Here is a 20,143-nt window from a genome sequence, read left to right on the forward strand (position 1 = left end):
CCTACCTTACCTTAGGTTGAAGCAATTTAGCGTATTCAAAAGTTTTCGGATTTCTTGGCATTGTGTTCAAGCATAATTCCAAGTTATTGACTTCTCAATTTACAAACCACATTGTGAAGATTTCTATGATTGAATTATACCCCTTATCGCTGCGATTTCAACGCTGCTAAGATGTTAGAAATCTATGAGAAAACGACTATGTTGTAGAGTTACATATATCTTAAGATCTTGAGCGAAGCGGGGTCATTCCGCCTGAGGGTACGAGTACCTTCTCGCTTCCCCTATCTGCTATAGATTCTCCAAAACCAGTAATTCAAATCTACATCTTTCATATGCAATAATACGACTAGACGTCTTGTGGCTCGAAAGCCGTTGGGATTCGTACAGTCCGACTCATAGGGGGAGAAATGATAATCTGGATCGATGCGTTGCGTGACAGGACACAATGCCAAGAAATCCAAAGACTTTTGAGTATGCTAATTGCCGAGGTAGAGCCAATTGTTTTGCTTGCAGGATGACAGCGTGGACAGCGTGAACAGCTATTTTGGCCATCGTTCAGTTCGACTATGATCTATCTCATAACTAGGTCTCACTACTCGAGACAATGCTGATATCCTGGCAATATGTTCCAGGTCAGCGAAGGCTTGATCTCACTGGCTACACCATTCACTAACAGTTACCCAGCGCATAAGAGGAGCAATCGACTCCACGATTGCCCAGGAACAAGCTCGCCAGCGTCAAGCCCAAGCCTCTCCTTCAAGATCAAATTCAAATCCCAGGAGAGCTGATTCGCGGGCTATCTCTCCAGCCAAAAGGGTTTCCCGTCAAGGAACGAGAGGCCGGCAGGATGGAGATCCTCCAGCAAAGGCGCCCGACCCTGCAGATTTCGAGTCTGAATTTACAATCGAGGACGAGGATCTGGGGAGGTCTGGAACTCTGAAGCCTCAATCAAATCAGAATGGTAGCATCAAGAACATGCAGGAAATTGCTCCCCAACAAGGTAGCCAAGAAACATATGAAACGTCTACATCAGCCGGAGAATCCAGTGCTTCGTCAGATCTACCTACAGATATACGCGATAAGCTCCGGAAGCTTGAAAAATACGAGTCAAGATATCATGGTGTGTTCAGGATTGCCAACTGTCCGAGACCGTTGCTAACAGCTCCAAGAGCTGCTTAGGTCCTATCGCGTTGCTCATGCGAGAGTCCTCACCATCGAGCCCTTTGAAACATCTCTTCGAGAAAATACGCCTTTAACATCAATTAGCGACCCAAATGCATTCGTGGAGTATTTGAATCAAGTCAATCTGAAAGGGGACATGGTATTGGATGAACTTAAAAGAGTCTCAAGCGAAAGGGACACATTCAAACAAAGACTGAGCGAGGCAGAAAGAAGCACCAACGAAGCTTGGGATGAGGTGGCCAACCTTAAGTCTTTGGCAAGCACCAAGGCCGATCCCAAAGGAAGCGAAAGGTTAGCGAACGGTTCGCAGTCTGATGATGAAGCCTCAATGCAAGAGATCACCAATAGAGAACCTCTAGGCGTAACAACTAAGTCCTCACCAGCTTCAATCAACTCACCCACAGTCTCGGCACCTGGCATGACTCCTTTTTCCCCAAAGCAAAAAGCAGCGGACTCTTCCCAAGCTCGCCAAGGGTCGGAAGATTTTTTTTCCTATGACGGCGAGGTTCCTAGATTGGGAACCGAGCTTCAAGACCGCCAGGAGAAGATCAATGCTCTTGAAAACGAGGTAACGATCTTGAAAGGGGATCTTGCCGTTACTAGAGAGTCAACGCAAAGCATGGTCCAAACACTCGAGGAAGCGACACGGGAACTCAATGGTCTTCGAGACAGCAAAGACCGCTTAGAATCGGACATGAAAGAGCAGAGAGTATTAACAGAGAAGCTGTCCGAGCGATTACGCGCCGACTTGCAAGAAGCTCGGACAAGACTACAAGATCTGCAAGCTGAGCATGGCTCTGAATGCTCTGACCGCATCACCGAACTTGATTCGCAATTGCAAAATTCAAGGCAGGAATTGGATAGGGCGCACTTAGCAGCCAGCCAGAACACGAACGACAAAGGGCGGGTCGAAGAGCTTCAATCCGACGTTAGCAAATTGGAAACAGAACTATCGGAGCTACGATCAAACGCCACGCAGAGCGATAAGAAGATACATACACTGAACGACCTTGTGATTAGCCTGCGCTCTCAGCTCTCCGAGTTTGAGGGAAAGAACCAGGATCTTAGCGCCGTGATTGAAGAGAAGTCGAGGGCCATCGAAATTCTGCAGAAGAAGGCCGAGAAGCTCGGAATATTGCCCAAGCCAGATAGCCCAGGACCGACTGGTCAAGCAGATGGTAACAGTGAGGGGCCTTCGATTCAAGGATCTGAGAGCGTTAGTAACGATCAAGGCTCTATACAAAGTGTATCCAATTCGAGTAAGAAGAAAAGTAAGAAGAAGAAGAAAGGCGGCAAGTCTTCTGTTGAACAGGACATGGCACCGCAGACAGACCTGAAGAAGGAGCCAATCACAGATATTAAGGAATCGAAAGAAAGTCTGAAGACAGATATCGTGTCCAAGCTCCAAGAGGAGCTCCACCAACTGCGCATCTTGATAGAGGAAAAAGATGCAGCTATTGAGAGAATCCACGGCAAGCTGATAGATCAGGATGGATTACGAGAAGAGATCGACACACTACGGGACGATCTCGTGAACGTTGGACAGGAGCATGTCGAGTCCAAAGACCAAGTCAAAGAGTTGATGGCAGAGAAGACTGCCATGGCGTTTACTGTCACGAACCTTGAGAAAGAGATCGCTGAACTCAGGGGTGTCCATGCGACCAGCGCGGCCGGATCAGAGCAGAAGCACAAAGATCTAGCAGCTCAATTTGAGGACTTGAAAGCTAAGGCGAATACGCTGCAAACAGATCTTTTTGCTGCACAGCAACTCGCATCATCTAGATTCAAGGACCTGAACGACCTGAGGAACGTTTTGCAGAAGGCACAACCAGAGATCAACGCACTAAGGATCGAAGCCGCAGAAGTGAGATCCGTCAAAGAAGCACTTGGCAAGAAAGACGCGGCATTCGTAAATTTGGATTCTAGGTACGAAGAATTGCGCTCCGAGGTCACAAAACTGAAGCAGACTATATCGGATCGAGAGACGGAGATCAAGACTTTGAACCAGAAGATAAATCAGGAAAGCAATAACAGGTCCAAGGCAGAAGATGCAAGTTCAAAGGCAGCACAGGAAGTCCAGCGGCTGGATACAGAGAGACGCCAGGCAACGGAATCCCTCGACCGTCTATCAAGAGAGCTTGGGAAGGCACGAGAGGAATTGAACGCCAGTAAGACAAAATTAAGAGAGCTCGAGCAGCAATTCTCCAAGATTATAAGCGAAAGCGTGGGTCTGAAGGAGGAGCTTGATCTCAAGACCGCACAGTATGCTAGCGCACAGAGCTTGATGGCTAGTATGCGAGACCAGACTGCAGAGATGGCTATGCAAATGAAAGAAGCCCGAGAGCGTTGCGAAAGCCTGGACGAGGAGGTTGCAGATGCTCATCGCCTTTTGAGTGAGCGAAGCCGTGAGGGTGAGACGATGAGAAAGCTTCTGGCTGATGTTGAGGGAAGAGCTGATGCACGAACCCGGGAGATGAAAGAGCGTATGGACACAGCAATTGAGGAGCGTGATCGTGCAGAGGATGAAGCTAGCACCGCTGGTAGGCGAAGAGCAAGGGAGCTGGAAGATCTGCGAAACAAATTCAGAGATAATGAGAGGAATTTGAAAAGAGCAGAGGAGGATAAGGAAGAGCTGGAGATGGCACAAAAGGATTGGAAACGACGGCGGGAAGAGCTGAAGCACCGTGCAGGGCAGTCCACTAGAGAGGTCGACGACGTACGAAAGGCGATGGCAGAACTCCGAGATGCTTTAGATGAGAGCGAAAAGCAGGCGAGGGATCTGGAGAAGCAAAAGGCTGAGCTGCGGAGGTCGGTAGAAGATATACAGCATCGTCTTGAAAAGATGCAAAAGTCCAATAAGGTATGTTCCTCTATGCCACCAAATTTCCATGTTGTTCAATACACTGACCATATGCAGTCGATGGCGGATGAGATGGGTAAGATTCAAACAGCCAGGACCAAAGCCATGGACTCGGAAGCACACTCTTCTCGCTCATCGTTCGACTCGGCAGCACACCTAGGCTCACCAGCAGCGAAAAGCAGGACACCCTCTGCCGCGTTGGTAGATGCGCCCAATGGCCCTCCGCCAGGCACCATGGACTATGTCTATCTCAAGAACGTACTGTTGCAGTTCCTCGAGCAGAAGGATAAGAAGCACCAGGTGCAGCTTATCCCGGTTCTTGGGATGCTCTTGCACTTCGATCGGTACATGCTCTCCTCACTTTCCGGACGATTAGGACGGTGACGCTGACTGTAATACAGAAAGGACGAACAACGGTGGATTTCTGCCATATCTACCAAAGGGTGAGTAGCTACGGGGAAAAGAGAGATGCCGGATGCAGGCGGACTGCCCAAGCAAACATGGGTAAGAGCAGGGAGAAGTATAACGGCTGCATGAGTTACTGTCAAGCCTTCTAATGAAGCGGTGAGCGGTGAGCGGTGGTCAGGTGGCTTGGCAACTAGGGCAAGTAAGATGACCATGGTCAGCACTGTGTGGAGAAGAGATTTAAAGTGTCTGATCACAATGAATATCACGTCTAAGAATAATACTGTCGGTCGCGAACCTCGGTCCTCTTGCCCCAATACATTACTCCTGGTCCCTGGACAGACCTTGAGCGCCAAGGCCTCGGGTAATGCCCCGCCCGAGAAAGAGATTAGACGCACGGAATTGCGTAAAGTAAAGTAAACTTCGGGCTCGAATGCCGCTAGGGAACCGCTACAGAGAGCCCGAGCGTGAATCATTGTCCCCGAGTCCACAATTACAGAGGCACTTGGAAGCTCTGGCGTTCAGAAGCAACCGCTACCTTGGACATGTTTTATTCTTACCAGTATGTATTTGTAGAGCTCTTGATTTTCTCCATCTGTGCCCCCTCCTCATCTCTCATCCAAAGCGCTGTTGAACACAGTGAGAAGAATACCTGACGGAGTCAAGATATGCATCCCTTGCCGATTCACAAGCTCAGATGTTGAATTTCACCCTCAGCGTAAACGGCCTATGTGTTGGCCAATTAGCCCTGTACACTCTCTGTACTCTCTCTATCGCGAGTGGGCGAACAATCCCTCGGTCACTGAGTAGGGGTAGTGATTTGATTGATTGATTACATCATACTACCCTTAAATTTTCCCCTAAAACCCCAAAAAAAAAATTTTTTATAAAATAAATTTTTTTTTAAAAAAAAAAAAATTTTTAAAAAAAAAAAAAAAAAAAAAAATTTTTTTTTTTTTTTTTTTATAAAAAAAAAAATAAAAAAAAAAAAAAAATAATAAAAAAAAAAAAACCATATAAATTATATATTATTTTTTTTTAAAAAAAAAAAAAAAAAAAAAAAAAATTTTTTTTTAAAAATAAAAAAAAAAAAATAAAAAAAAAAAAAATTAAAAAATTTTTTATTTTTTAGAGGCGTAGCGTAGTTTTATTAGTATATTCTTATAAGTAATAACCCTCTTTTATCTTTCTTCTTTCTTCGACTTATTATATTTCTCGCTTCTTACTAAATAGTCTATATTCGTAAAGAATATATCGAGTCGTCTACTTCGCTTCACACTTGTATTCTTTATTCTCTATATTCGATATTTATCGATTATAAAGAAAGGCCTTAAGATCTATTTTCTCGATTCTTATTTACGTTATTAGCGACGTTTTAGGCGCTTAACTCTCGAATATAGAAGTTATATTTATTTCGACGATATTAATTAAATTCTTCTAAGAATACTATCTCGCTTCTCGTTAATCTATTCGATAATCTATTATTTTATCGCGTGATCTTTAATAGCTATCTTAATTATCGATATTATTCTTATCTATATAACTAATAATTAAGCTATTTCGTTAGTATTTACCTTTACTCTTTTATTATAAATTACTCGCTCTCGCTAGCTAGTAATTTTCTTCGCTCTCTATCTATTTATTTATTATTATCGATATTAATATATATTAGAATCTAGTATAATTCTATTACTACCTCGAGATATCTTAGCGAATTAATAATCTATACTATTTATATTATATAGATCTATTTTAAATACTTATCTAGATCTTCGATAGCCTAAATCGATATTTAATTATTCGTATTTACTATAACTCTACTAAGTTATAGTCTTATTTGATATATAATTATTATAATTAGAGCTTAAAGAATATCGTGTAGCTTCGTCGAGTATATTATATATTAATCGCTTAGATCTAAATAGATATTAAAAGTAGAATTAATATCTAACGATATAGCTAAAGCTTCTATCTTTTTATTAATCTCGCTATTATCTATATATATTATTATATATTCTTTATTAATCGATCTTTTAATTAGTTCTTTAGCGACTTTTTAATTTTATAAATTATCGTTTTGAAAGGTTTCTAGTTAAGAGCGACGCTAAAAGAGTATAGTTTCTTAATCTTATTAGTATCGCCGTATTATTCTTTAAATTTATTGATATATCGCTTTAGTAAACTTAGTTTTCTATTCTTCTTAAATTTTCTTTTAGATTTCTATCGCTCGAATTATAACTTAATAATCTCGCTATATATTAGATTAGTAATAATTCGTAAGATAGCTTTTAAGGTAATCTTATCTAGCTGTTATTTAACTAATAAGAGATACGCTTTTATATCGAGTATTGAAATAAATATAGCCTTAAATGCTTTAGTTATCTTTTCTCTATCTAAGATTAAATTCTTTATAGCAATAAGAGGTGAGTTTTATTATAATTAATAGTATCTTTAAACTAATATTATATTAAGTAGTAGTATATTATTTATAAGATAATTACTATCTAATAGAGCTATCTTATACTCTTATAATTATCGCTCTATATCGATTTAATAATCCTCGCTAATATATCGATACTTTTAATAGCTTTAGACTAAATCTTCTTATTATAGTAACTTTATAGAAGTTTAAAGTCGATTTCAATTTCTAGATAGCGGATAAAGTATCTCGCCTTAATATATTATCTCTCGTTAAGTTATAAGAGATAATCTAAGCTAAATCTCTATTTTCTACTAAGATATAGTAGTTAATATTTATTAAAATTAAACTTCGATTTATATCGTAATATCTACTTTATATAAACTTCGTCGTAGATTTTATAAAGTGCGTTATAGTTTTTCTTAGTAGAGTCTCCTACTATTAGAAGATCTATATTATCTATAAAGTTAATAACTATTATTTCTAAGTCGATATAATTATTATATTTATTAATAAGATCTAAGTTATAAAAGAGATAAAGTATAAGCGATAGCGGTAATTCTTAAGGAATTTCGATTACTATAAAAGTCTTTAATATAAAGTATTCACTTATTTTTAGTATTATTATCTTATTAAATAAAAACGATTCTATCTAGTTAACTACTCGTATTAATTTTTCGCTTTCGAAGATTATAGAGTAATCGAGGATAAGAGATTTTATTATATATACTTGAAACGTCTAATAGTAATATCGTAGCTACTTTATTAGAGTTTTAGGCTTAATATATCCTTTCTAGAGGTAGTAAATATCGTATTTATATGATTATAATCTATGGCCTCTTATATATATAGTCGATAGGAGTCTATATATCTCTATAAGATACGCTATTCTCCTAGTAAGAATAAATTTTATTATTTTTTTATAATATTAAGTAGAGCTATTGATCGATATTCTTTAGAAATTAAATAGTTCTTATTTGACTTCGGAAGAATAATTGTTATCGATATTTTAAAGTACTTCGAGTAGTAGTTATTCGTTATATATATATTAAATATTCTATATAGATAAGGGAGTAACGGCTTTAGAATCTTCTTAAGAATTAAATTAAAGATCGCGTTTTCTCTCAATACTCTTTTTGATAGTGCCTGCGTTATAATCTTTCTTATTTTATTTATAATAATTATACTTATTAGATAGACTTATAAATACGTTATATTGACGCTGATATTATCTAAATCCGCCTATATTAATAGTAAGAAGAATATTCTTATAAGAAGATCTGCCTTTAAGCCTAGTTCGTTATATTCTTATTTATCTTTATTAAATAGTAAAGAGAGATATATCTATGTTATAAGTTATTTTCTAATTTACTTAATCTTTTTCTATATTATTTATAGTAACTTATATACCTCTATCATAAACTCTCTAAACGCCTTTCTAATAGTTCTCTTAATTAGATTATTTTTGAAGTTCTTAGCGACTTTATACTTATCTTATACTTTCTTTAAGAGCGTTATTCTTTAGCTTCTTTTTAGCAATTTATAATATCTTTATACTTTCTTATATTCTAGCGTAAATCTCGATCTAGATTATAGCGATAATTTAATAATTAGAGTAGATTTCTTTATAGTCGCTTAGATAGAGTTAATAATAATCGCTACTTAATAATCGATATCGTCGTTAATAGGGTTTTTATTATTCCTCTAGAAATTAATTAAATACTCTTTCGATATTATAGCTCTAGCGAGTATCTCTCTTAGAATCTCGGCATTTAATTTATTAAAGTTTTAGTATATTATTAATACTAACTCTATTATAGTCAGCTTAAGCTTTATAAAAATTAAAAGATAATTAGATTCGCTTTCGAAATTATTTTCGATATTATAGTTAATAATATTTACTATTAGTATTAGAGTAGCGAATAGTAGATTTATTATTATTTAATAGTTTTCTTTATATATTATCGTTTTTATTAATAATACTTATTTTATAGCGAATTCTTTCGCTATAAATATTAGTTCTTCTACTTTCTCATCAATATAAATATTTAATCTCTCTTATATCGTGTAATAAAGATTGAAGTCGCCTAATATAATCTATTTATTATCTTTAGACTTCTAAGCGTTTTATATAATTCGTTAAGTTCGTTTATTTATTAGTCGTCGAGGTTATAAATATTATATATACGTATAATTCTATTATTTTCGAATTTAATATTAAGAATATAGAGGTTTAATAAGTAATATAATAGATATTATTACTTTAATAATATTCTTTTATTAATATAGAAGTATACTTATATATTATTATAATAGAAGTAGATTAAATTAAATCTATCCTTTAGAGAATAATACGATATATTTATATTAATATTTCTCTAGAGCTTCTAAATTACTACTATATCGATATTATAAATCTTTTTATTATCGAAGAATTCTATTATAATTATTCTAAATTTTCTTATATTATATTATAGTATTAATAGCTAACTAAAGTATACTATTATTTCTTAATATTATTATTAGTGTTACTTACTCGTATCGCTTAGTTTATAAAGTCTATATTTTTTTTAGATATTCTTCTTTTTTAGTCATCGATAGATCGAATATATCTCTTTTATTCTTATTGACGGAGACCGTAATTCTCTTATTATTACTCTTTTGACTTAGAGACTATCTATTATCCTCGAAGTTATTAATTTCCTCTATTACTATATTATCCTTATATTATTTAACTTCGTTTACTACTTTAAAGAGCGATCTATTTCTAGACGAGACCCTTATTAATAATATAAAAGTATATCTTCTTTACTCGACTAGAGATTCAATATAATAGTTCTTTCGAGGTCTAACGCTCTGATTTCTTCTCTACTAATTATCTTATCTCTATCTACTAGCTTATCGCGCGTAAATATTAGTTTTAGAAAAATTCCTTATTTCGCCTATAATTAAATATATTCTAAAAGTAATTATTTAATTAATCGCTTATTTAATAGCTAGCCGATATCTCCTTCATTATTATAAATTATAAAGGAGTTTATTATCTCGCTATTTTTATTCTCGCTATCTCCTCTTCTTTACTATATATATCTTATTTTAAGCCTTATATAGTCTCTCGCAAATCGGGTATTTACGAGTATCGGCCGTATAATCTTTATAATAATACTTTTCTAAGTATTTTCTATATACTAAGTAATTCTTTTTAGAGTATATAGTCGATAGATAATCGTATTTTTAGTATATAAAGTATTACTTTAATTTATACTACTTATTATAGACGTAATAGTTATATAATTCTAAATCGATAACTAGGCCTTCTTTTAGTACTCTATTTTCTTTCTTTAAGAATACTAATTTAATAATTAATAAACTCTTATTATAACTCTCTTTATTCGCGCTAAATTAGTTTAGTTATACTATATCGAGGCTTAACATATTAGCATTCTTATTCTAAACTCTTTTAATTATCGTAGCCATATCTTTAATATCGAATATATTAATTCTTACTCTATAAAGTAAAAGGCTATACATTTTAATAATTACTCTCATACTATTACTTATCTTTAGAGTTTAATTCTTACTTTTTCTTAGTTTATTCATCTTCTTCTCATTTATAGCTATAATATATATATTACTACTCGCTAGCCTTCTAATCGTTCTAATAGATTTTCTTATAGTATTTATACTCTTTATATATTTATTAATCATCGTAGTTATCTCGCTCGATATCTTCCCCTTTAATACTTTACTTACTATCTCGTCTTATAGCTTTATAATAATCTCGTTTAGCTTATTATATAATACTTAGTCTTATTTCGATATTACTAATAATATAATAAGAATTCCTTTAATAATAGAGAAGAATATTAAGAATCGACTTAGTACGCTAACGTAGCTGGCTATTAATATATTACTTTTTAGACTAACTACCTAATACTTAATATATATAATCTTTTTCTTTATATTGCTATCTCGATTACTTAAGTTAATAATTAGTTTATATACTTCATCTAAGATTATCTAAATTTTAAGTTTATTATTTATCTTTTTATAAATACTACCGCCCTCTAAGAGTAGTAACTACTTCATTTATTAATAATTTCTGGCCTTCATCTATTATTTTTAGTATGATATTTATCGATAACTTTAGCATAAATGCGTACTTCTTAAAATTGTGATTACTATGATCCTATTAGGGTTAGCTGGCCTTATTCGATATAGTTATAGGGGTATAAGCGTCCCCTAAAGCCAATTGAAGAGGTACTGGCCTTACTGAGTGCTTTGAATACGTGTATCTACTTTCTATAGCTCAATAATATAGCATGAGCGTTGTGCGAAAGTTTTTTTGATTCACGGCGTAAGGGCCTGAGTAGGGGTAGTGGGTGATGCCAATCAATTCTTAGTAGGGCAGGTAAGCCGAGCCCCACCACTATCGATTCCATTTCGTGGGGGGGAAGTTGGGGACCGCTGAAGACGGAAAGGATAAGTAGGTGGTAGGTTATTACCTTAGGTACAGTAGAGTACCTACTCCCATAACTTTGGCACCAATGGTCGATCGTCCAGCCTCCGTCACCACCGTCATCAAAACACCCCAACGGCCTGTAGAACGAAACCATACCCGAGCTTTTTCTTCTTGCTTTCCTTTCGTCAAAGCTAAGCTGTTCCTGACTAAAGACTTGTCTATCGCCCACGTCCACCATCTTTAGCATTGCAGAAACCTCAATTCTCCTTCTCCCTCTCTTCTATTTGCACGCACAACCAATTAATCGCTTGCATCGCTCTTACCACCCCAACACGCGACGCATCGCAACCCCAGACTCACCATGGCTTCCCTTCCCTTCAGACAGCCGTACAGGCAGCAGTCTAGACAGAGTAAGCCGGATCATGCAATCGCTTTCACGTTTCAATTGCTGTCGTAATGACCAAAATGCTGATCTGGAGAAATAGTGTCGACCGATCCTGTACGTACACTCCCTCCCACTCCCTGGAGCGATTGTGAAATACCTTGGGCCTCGAGACTTCTTCCGAAGCAAAGGCTCTTCTTAAGATTTGAACTCGTCTTTGGCTCCCAGTTCGTGAAGCTGTGATGCTGACTAGGAATCGCTTGTAGCACAACGAACTCAACCCCCACATGGAGTAAGTTACTTTTCCAGATCTTCACAACCTCATCCTCCATGTGAAGGACATGCTGACCCATGGAACCATAAGCCATTACGTTGGGATCGATGGTATTTCTTCTTTCAATTCAACGGAGAGATGCTGACTCTGAAATCTTGAAGTCGGTACTGGATCTGCTCGAGCTTGCGTGATTGATGGCAAAGGAGATATAATTGGCTTAGCCTCAGAGAACATTGGCTTGTGGCAGCCCGAGCAAGGCTACTACGTACGACCTCTGACCTTTTCAGCCCTTCCAGCCCACAGCTCAATCTGCCAGGAAAAAACTGACGTGCGATACAGGAGCAATCCACAAATGATATCTGGCGATGCATCTGTTCTTCTGTTCAGCGTATACTGAATCAACACAGCATCAATCCCAGCACTATCCGCGGTATGGCCTTTGACGCTACCTGCTCTCTAGCCGTCTTCTCTCACGACACGGACGAGCCCGTCTCAGTGACCGGACCTAATTTCGACAACGATCGCAATGTCGTTCTCTGGCTCGACCATCGACCGGTCGAAGAGACTGCCAAAATCAATGCCACTGGGCACAATCTACTGCGTTACGTCGGAGGCACCATGTCAATTGAGATGGAGATACCTAAGGTGCTTTGGTTGAAGAACAACATGCCCAAAGAGCTTTTCGACCGTTGCAAGTTCTACGATCTCGCAGACGCTCTGACGCACATGGCTACAGGCAACGAGAACCGCAGCTACTGTAGCACTGTATGCAAGCAGGGTTACGTTCCTGTGGGCGTTGACGGCAGTGTCAAAGGATGGCAAGGAGACTTTTTAGAAGAGATTGGCTTGGGCGATCTGGTGAAAGATGATTTCAAGCGCTTGGGTGGAGTCAACGGCGAAGTAAGTACTCGAGATGCTTCATCAAGTGTAGGCTGCTGACGGACAAGAATGGTATATACAGAAGTGCTGGTGAAAAGTGCGGCACACTCAGCGAGAAAGCAGCCTACGAGCTTGGATTACCTGCCGGTATCGCGGTGGGCAGCGGCGTCATTGATGCCTACGCTGGCTGGGTGGGTACTGTTGGTGCCAAAGTCAAGCTCGATGGCACAGCACTTAGCTCCGAATACGCTAGCAACGACCGTCACCAAGCCTTCACCCGTCTTGCGGCTGTGGCCGGCACTTCCACCTGCCATATCGCCATGTCCCCAAAGCCTGTGTTCGTCAAAGGAGTGTGGGGACCTTATCGAGACGTTCTCATTCCCGACTATTGGATGGCCGAAGGTGGACAGTCTGCTACGGGAGAGCTCCTCAAGCATGTGCTGGAGACGCATCCGGCATTCCAGCAGGTACTCAGTATAGCAGAGAGCTACAACATGAACATCTACGACTACCTGAATGAGCATCTCAAAGAGATGAAGACAAAGCAAAATGCACCAACTATATCTTATCTAGGCCGCCACTTTTTCTTCTATGGCGATTTATTCGGTAATCGCTCACCAGTCGCCGACCCTCGCATGACCGGCTCAGTCATTGGTCTCAGCAGTGATAAGTCCCAAGACGGATTGGCTTTGTACTACTACGCCACGATGGAGTTCATTGCCCTGCAGACGCACCAGATTATTGAGACGATGAATAAATCCGGCCATCAAATCAAGTCAATCTTCATGTCTGGTAGTCAGTGCCAGAACGCCATTCTAATGAGTTTGATGGCATCAGCCTGCGATATGCCCGTTCTCATCCCACAGTACGTGCATGCGGCTGTGGTACACGGTGCCGCTATGCTGGGTGCGAAGGCTGCATCTGCAGATAAGGACGGCAAGACAGAGCCGTTGTGGGATATCATGGATCGCATGTCCAAACCGGGCAGAGCCATTCCACCAACGAATGATCCGCATGAGAAGGAACTGCTGGCTGTGAAGTACAAAGTCTTCCTTGAGCAGTGCGAGAGCCAGCAAGGGTACAGGAAAGATGTCGATCATGTGGTTGGGAAGTGGGGAAAGGCAAGTGGGGATGCAGAGGGCACTTTGAAGCCAAAGGCGGAACAGGGCGAGAAAGGGAAAGCGGGTGGAGGGATAAATACGAGGCTTCCAGGGAGCGTGTAAAGTTGATGTTTCGTTGAGCTGCAATGAGGGACGGTATTCAACGGCTTATGAATGCTTCGAAGAAAGGAATCATGACCAAGAACGAAAAGAAGATAGACTCATGATTTCACGCTAAAGGGACAGAGCTTCTACCACTTACAAAGGAAAATGCCCTTAAGCTCGCCCCAGTTTGAAGAATCGATGGATGATTAGATACTTCTTGATTGACAAACCTGCCGGTAGCTCTGTAGATAAGGCCACGAAGTGACCTTCATCGCGTTGCCTTCTAAATACTCTATGCCAGTGTGGGCGTCGTATATACACATCCTCCTCGAGACGCCACGAATGTCATAATCCTCTATGCCAACACTACTTCCACAGCTTCCCAAGACTGACTTCCTTGTCGTCGTGCTTGTTCAGCACCTTCGCCGTCGCCAGGTCGAAGTCCTCTTGCGTCACATGCACTCTCCGCTCCCTCAAAGCATACATCCCTGCCTCTGTGCACACGCCCTTGAGTTCAGCACCACTGCATCCGTTCATCTTTTCCGCAATCTTGGTCAGGTTGATGCCCCTGGTCAGGTTCATGGAGCGTGAGTGGATCCGTAGAATATCTGCTCTTGCTTCAACGGTTGGTGGCGGGAATTCAATCTTTCTGTCGATCCGGCCTGGACGTAATAGGGCCGGATCCAGAATATCCAGACGATTCGTTGCCATAATGACCTTGATGTTTTTGGTTGGCTCGAAGCCGTCCAGTTGATTCAGAAGCTCGAGCATGGTACGCTGCACTTCGCTGTCACCACCACTGCTGCCCTCTACGCGGGAGGAACCGATACTGTCGATTTCGTCCATGAAAATGATACTGGGTGCGTGTTCTCTGGCCATTACGAACAATTCACGCACCATGCGGCTTCCTTCACCGATATATTTTTGCACTAGCTCTGAGCCCGATACACGGATGAACTTGCAGTCCGTATGGTGCGCCACAGCTCTTGCAAGCAGCGTCTTTCCGGTACCCGGGGGTCCGTAAAGCAGCACGCCCTTTGGCTGGGCAATGCCGAGAGATTCGAAGAGTTCCGGGTGCTTCAGGCCTAACTCGATGACTTCTTTGATCTCTTTGATCTGTTGAGATAGACCACCAATCATGTCGTATGTGCTATCTGGGACTTTCTCGACCAGCATGAGGGAGACTAATGGATCGACGGAAGAAGGGAGGGGTTTCTCGAGTTTGTATGAATCGGAGAGAAGGGTAACTCGTTTACCAACGGTAAGTTTGGAGATGTCGACACTGTCGGAAACATCGACGACTGTAATGAGGTTCTGTCAGCATGGTGTAGCACGCATGAGGGAGCAGTCGAGCTTACCATATTTGCCTTCTGGATGTACTTTGACCAGGACTTTCTTCGTGCCCATCACCTTAACGACCTCTCCAACATACGAGCCTGGCTGTTGTAGCAGTCCCAGCTCTTCTCTTAGTAACCTCACTCTTGAATTGTAGTCATTTCGTTGTGCCTCTAATCGCCGTAGTACGGCTTGTCCTGCGACTATCTCGAGTTTGGCGTCTTCAATCTTGTTTTGAAAGAAGTTGTCGAGAGCCATGCTGTCGGTGTAGTAGGTCGGGAACGAAAGGTTGTCGTGTAAGATCCAAGGTGGAAAGAGTTTTCCCTTGTCAATGGACTACTAGTCTGTCAAGGGGGACGTAGACCAGAGCGAGTAATCAATGTGGTCGTTCTAAGCATGGGACATGAAGTGATGATGGTTGACAGGTTCGAGCGTTGACAGGTTTTGGAGAGGAACCTAGCTGGGAGGATGAAAGTGACGCTCAAAGCACCGTTAGCGTAGAGTAATTTTAGCGCCAATTGTAAACATTTACGTCTTAGCCGTGAGAGTTGACATGTAACTTAATCATCTAATCGTTCCTCCTCTGCTATCCAATCCTTTTCCTCTGTCACGTCGACTCTACTGAGCTTCTCTGCACTCTTCCCTTGCTGATCATGACCTTCTACACACTGAAGCTCAGCGCCACAGCAGGCGGTTTCCCCAGGTTTCTCAGCTGATAGAGGACTCGTCCTCTAGCTGCTCATGCTTCGTAATTACCAGTACACTCTGGAGCCATAGGAGACTTTAGTATGTCAGACGATAACAATTCGCCCGACCCTGGGGCGCACAATTACTCTACGGGCGGCACTTCTCCCAAAGACAAACCACGACGATTTGAGCCCATCACTCACGATCAAGACCGTGACGATGAAGATCTAAATACGAGAACGACGGGGACAATACGTCGAAATCGGCCTCCGGCCATTTTGACCAGCAGCGGTAATCATGGCATGTTCTCTTCCACAGCAGAGGAATGCTGCTAATTGCGTCAAAGGCTCCCTGGATTCCTACAATACTGCGGAAGAACCCCATACCGAAAGTCAACGAACACCTACACAGGATGAGGGCCGCCAAGGTCTACAAAGCTCCGCATCGTCGGATCGCCAGCAAGTGCTGTCTCCCGAACCATTACCATCAATGAGCAAGCCGAAAATGGCGCGACGAGCATCTTCTAAATACCACCCTCCTCATAAAGGTCAAGGTTTCTCAGTAGATGATGATCCGGATGAATATGAGTCGGACTTCGCACAACGGCAATCGTCGATTGCGAAGTCAGCGTCGGGCTCAGGACATGGTAATGGTCTGCGGAGACAGCCATCGACTTTGCGCAGAAGACCCACTGCACAACCAACATCTTTACCGCGAGTCGATTCACGCGGCGAAGATGAGGAAGAAGCTGAGCAACCTAAAAACTCTACCGTCCCTCGCGAGGAAGCTGCTGGGGACGGTCATGATTCATCCGCAGAGGAAGGAAATAGTCCCGCAGACGCCGAAGATGGTGATGAGGACGATGATGATGAATTGAGCGACGCCGAAAGTTTTACCCTGAAAGACCGTCAGAATGCTATCAACGAGACACACCCTTTTGGTATCCGTATCTGGAAACCTGCGCTCTATCAGAAGAACAGATCCATAGAGAAAACAGCAGAAGGTGACATACACTCGTCCCCAGGAGGCAGAGTAAGTAGTTGGTTATGGATGTTCAACGTCCTCTGGACTATCCTCTTCGGCTGGTGGCTTGCCACAGCCGCGGCCCTAGGAGCTCTCACTTGTTTTCTATTTGGTTTTGCACCTGCCGCCGCAGATTATGGAAGAGTTTTCTGGGGCCTGTCTCTATATCTTTTCTACCCCTTTGGCCAATTCGTCAAGCTGGAGCAAGATGAAGCTTATGCGGAAGAGGACGAAGGCGAAGGCCGCAGCATCACAGAATACGAACAATGGCAGAACGGAGACCTCGAAGACGGGCGCCTTTTCTTCGGACCCCTAACTTCACGATCATTGATTGGTCGGCGAAGAAGCATGGATTCGGCAGATGAGAATGATAGCCTTCTGGGACGCACAAGGAGAGCGGATGATCCCAAGACAGGGCCGAAGAATCGAAGGGCTAGGCTTTTTGGTCGAGGACAATGGACTATCGGGCGTGTTATATTCTTCGTCTTCTTCTATTTCCTGCTCGCACCACTCTTACTGCTTGCATCTGGAATCTGTTGGTTCCTGGTCTTCTGGATTCCCATGGGCAAGGCCACTTTACTTCTTTTCTACCACCTGCGTCGACACCCTCTCGCCCTGTCGTTCAACGCGGACACCACTTATTCACGGGACGGTTCGTCACATTCGTCTTCCATACTACTCTGCACTTACCGAGCTGTGGGCTTGAAGTACTGGAAGTATACCGTTGATGGAACTAACATTTTTTTGATCAACTTGATTGGTGTAGTGCTGTTTGCGATATTTGATTACTGGGTGCTCTATGTCGCTATTGGCCTCGACAGCTGGATAGTTGCTCCTGGGCTTATCTTCGCGCTGGCGCTCTTCTCTATAATCCCCCTGGCATATTTCATCGGACAGGCTGTAGCTTCAATATCAGCGCAGTCGTCAATGGGCGTGGGAGCGGCCATCAATGCGTTTTTTTCGACCGTCGTCGAGGTTTTTCTCTACTGCGTAGCATTGAACCAAGGCAAAGGTCAGTTGGTCGAGGGCAGCATCATCGGGAGTATCTTTGCTGGTATTTTATTCCTACCAGGTTTATCCATGTGCTTTGGAGCGATCAAACGAAAGACTCAGAGATTCAATGTCAAGTCTGCGGGCGTCACATCGACTATGCTTTTATTTGCGGTGATCGCTGCTTTTGGGCCTACCCTGTTCTATCAAATCTATGGAAGTGTAAGCAGAACGCCTTCCGAAGTACCTGATCATTGCTGACGCTTCTTGCAGCATGAGCTTAATTGCCATTCCTGCATCGTGGTGGGACCTGGCCATCCCGATGGACCTGATGAAGACTGCCGACGGTGTTACTATTCCCAAGTACCTGCCATCAACGACGAGTTCTTTCTCAAAGCAGTGAGGCCGTACTGTTGGTTCGCGGCTGTTCTCCTGTTCCTCTCGTACATAATTGGATTATGGTTTACATTACGGACCCATGCAGCCACAATCTGGAACATAGAAATAGAGGAGAAAAAGGCTCAGGTACATCCTGGACCAAACGGCAGCATATCACACCAGCCACTCCATGGTTCCGGACTTAAGCCCCAGACGAGCAGTAGCAGCAAGGACTCTCCGGGCGGCCGGAACGTGAGCACTGCGATACGTGACACTCAACTCTATAAGCGCATTCTGAGTCAGTCTCTCAAGCACGAAGGGCTGAGTCTACGCAGTCCAGAAGATTCTCGGCAGCCATCTGGATCTAGTAACAATCTCCATGGTCAGCCACCGCATGTCGTGCCACCAAAAAGTAGCGAGGGCGAAAATAATGTTTTGGAGGACAATCCGAGCCTGAGAAGTATCAAGGTGGCCGGTCTTTCCGAGGAGGAGCACAATAATCTTGTCCGCCATGTTGCGGAGATGGCAGCTACTGCGGCTGCGGTCGCGGCTCGAGATGCTGTTAAGGCTCCGCGCAAAATGTCAACATCAACGCGTACTGTTGCCCAACGCACACCCAAAGCCTCTATTCCAGCTACAGGTGCATTCCAGGATGACCACGAAGCAGCCGCAAATGCAGAAGGTCCTGCTGATGGTGGGCATGACGCTCCCAACTGGGGGAGGGTGAAGAGCGCCGTCATTCTTCTAGGTGCTACGGTCCTCTACGCGATCATTGCAGAAATTTTGGTCAACACTGTGGATGTAGTACTAGAAAGTGTAGACATTGATGAGAAGTTCTTGGGCATCACTCTGTTCGCGCTCGTGCCCAATACGACAGAATTCTTGGTATACTCTTCTGACGCCCGATATGAAGCAAATGTTGTAGCTAACAATTTGTGCACAGAATGCCATCTCTTTCGCCATGAATGGCAATATCGCACTTTCAATGGAGATCGGTTCCGCTTACGCTCTCCAAGTGTGCCTCCTCCAGATTCCCGCCCTTGTCCTTTTCAGCGCTGTCCACGGCCGCTACATCGATCCTGAAAAGCTTCTGGATCACACATTCAACCTGATCTTCCCGCAATGGGACATGGTCACCGTTATCCTCTGCGTTTTCCTGCTCAGCTATGTGTACGGCGAGGGCAAGAGCAACTACTTCAAAGGAAGCATCCTGGTGCTGGCCTATCTAGTGATTGTGGTCGGTTTCTATCTCGCAGGATATTCGGGTGACATCGAGATGATGGGCATTGACCGCTTCGATACACTTGCTTTGGGACACCAGAGCAGCTTCAAGACAGTGGGCAGGAGAAGTAGCGGAAGGGCTTGGTAAGCCGGATTCGCTGTGGAGACTGAACCAAGTTGAGAGACGCCGGAATCTAAAGTTGTGGCTGCTGTCGTTGCAAATCATTCGTGTTGAGCTGAGCGAGGCGCTGGAAAGGTGGTCAATCGGCGCATTGCACCATCTATCTACGACAGTTTTTGTGGTGGGGGATGGCGCACCGTGTATAGGTTTGAAAGACCTTTCACGATGGGTCAAGTAGGATTCATGGCTGGCTTGAAGACAAAGCACCAACAACAATGCTCGTTTTTTAGGCCATTTCCCGTAACTGGTGCTGCGTAACA

General features: G+C 42.1%; 4 protein-coding genes across 4 annotated transcripts; 3 read left to right on the forward strand and 1 right to left on the reverse strand.

Moving 5' to 3' along the window:
• Window positions 1-623: 623 nt before the first annotated feature.
• HO173_006665 (uncharacterized protein) lies at window positions 624-4,489 on the forward strand (the record flags this gene model as incomplete). The annotated part of the gene is made up of 5 exons (XM_037308573.1): window positions 624-632; window positions 685-1,120; window positions 1,170-4,042; window positions 4,100-4,386; window positions 4,444-4,489. The coding sequence occupies 5 exons, from the start codon at window positions 624-626 to the stop codon at window positions 4,487-4,489; spliced, it is 3,651 nt and encodes a 1,216-aa protein (XP_037164416.1).
• A 7,200-nt stretch (window positions 4,490-11,689) lies between these two features.
• On the forward strand, window positions 11,690-14,086 carry HO173_006666 (uncharacterized protein; the record flags this gene model as incomplete). The annotated part of the gene is made up of 7 exons (XM_037308574.1): window positions 11,690-11,738; window positions 11,814-11,827; window positions 11,977-12,002; window positions 12,075-12,094; window positions 12,146-12,249; window positions 12,324-12,884; window positions 12,932-14,086. 7 exons carry the CDS (start codon window positions 11,690-11,692, stop codon window positions 14,084-14,086), a joined length of 1,929 nt encoding a protein of 642 aa, XP_037164417.1.
• A 348-nt stretch (window positions 14,087-14,434) lies between these two features.
• On the reverse strand, window positions 14,435-15,661 carry HO173_006667 (uncharacterized protein; the record flags this gene model as incomplete). Its single annotated transcript, XM_037308575.1, has 2 exons — window positions 14,435-15,369; window positions 15,427-15,661. 2 exons carry the CDS (start codon window positions 15,659-15,661, stop codon window positions 14,435-14,437), a joined length of 1,170 nt encoding a protein of 389 aa, XP_037164418.1.
• Window positions 15,662-16,191: 530 nt separating this feature from the next.
• HO173_006668 (uncharacterized protein) lies at window positions 16,192-19,850 on the forward strand (the record flags this gene model as incomplete). Its single annotated transcript, XM_037308576.1, has 4 exons — window positions 16,192-16,381; window positions 16,437-18,325; window positions 18,377-19,366; window positions 19,425-19,850. The coding sequence occupies 4 exons, from the start codon at window positions 16,192-16,194 to the stop codon at window positions 19,848-19,850; spliced, it is 3,495 nt and encodes a 1,164-aa protein (XP_037164419.1).
• Window positions 19,851-20,143: the final 293 nt, after the last annotated feature.

The sequence above is a fragment of the Letharia columbiana genome (assembly GCF_014066305.1).
Source record: "Letharia columbiana isolate WasteWater2 chromosome Unknown Sc0000020_s0, whole genome shotgun sequence".
Classification (NCBI taxonomy): Eukaryota; Fungi; Ascomycota; class Lecanoromycetes; order Lecanorales; family Parmeliaceae; genus Letharia; species Letharia columbiana.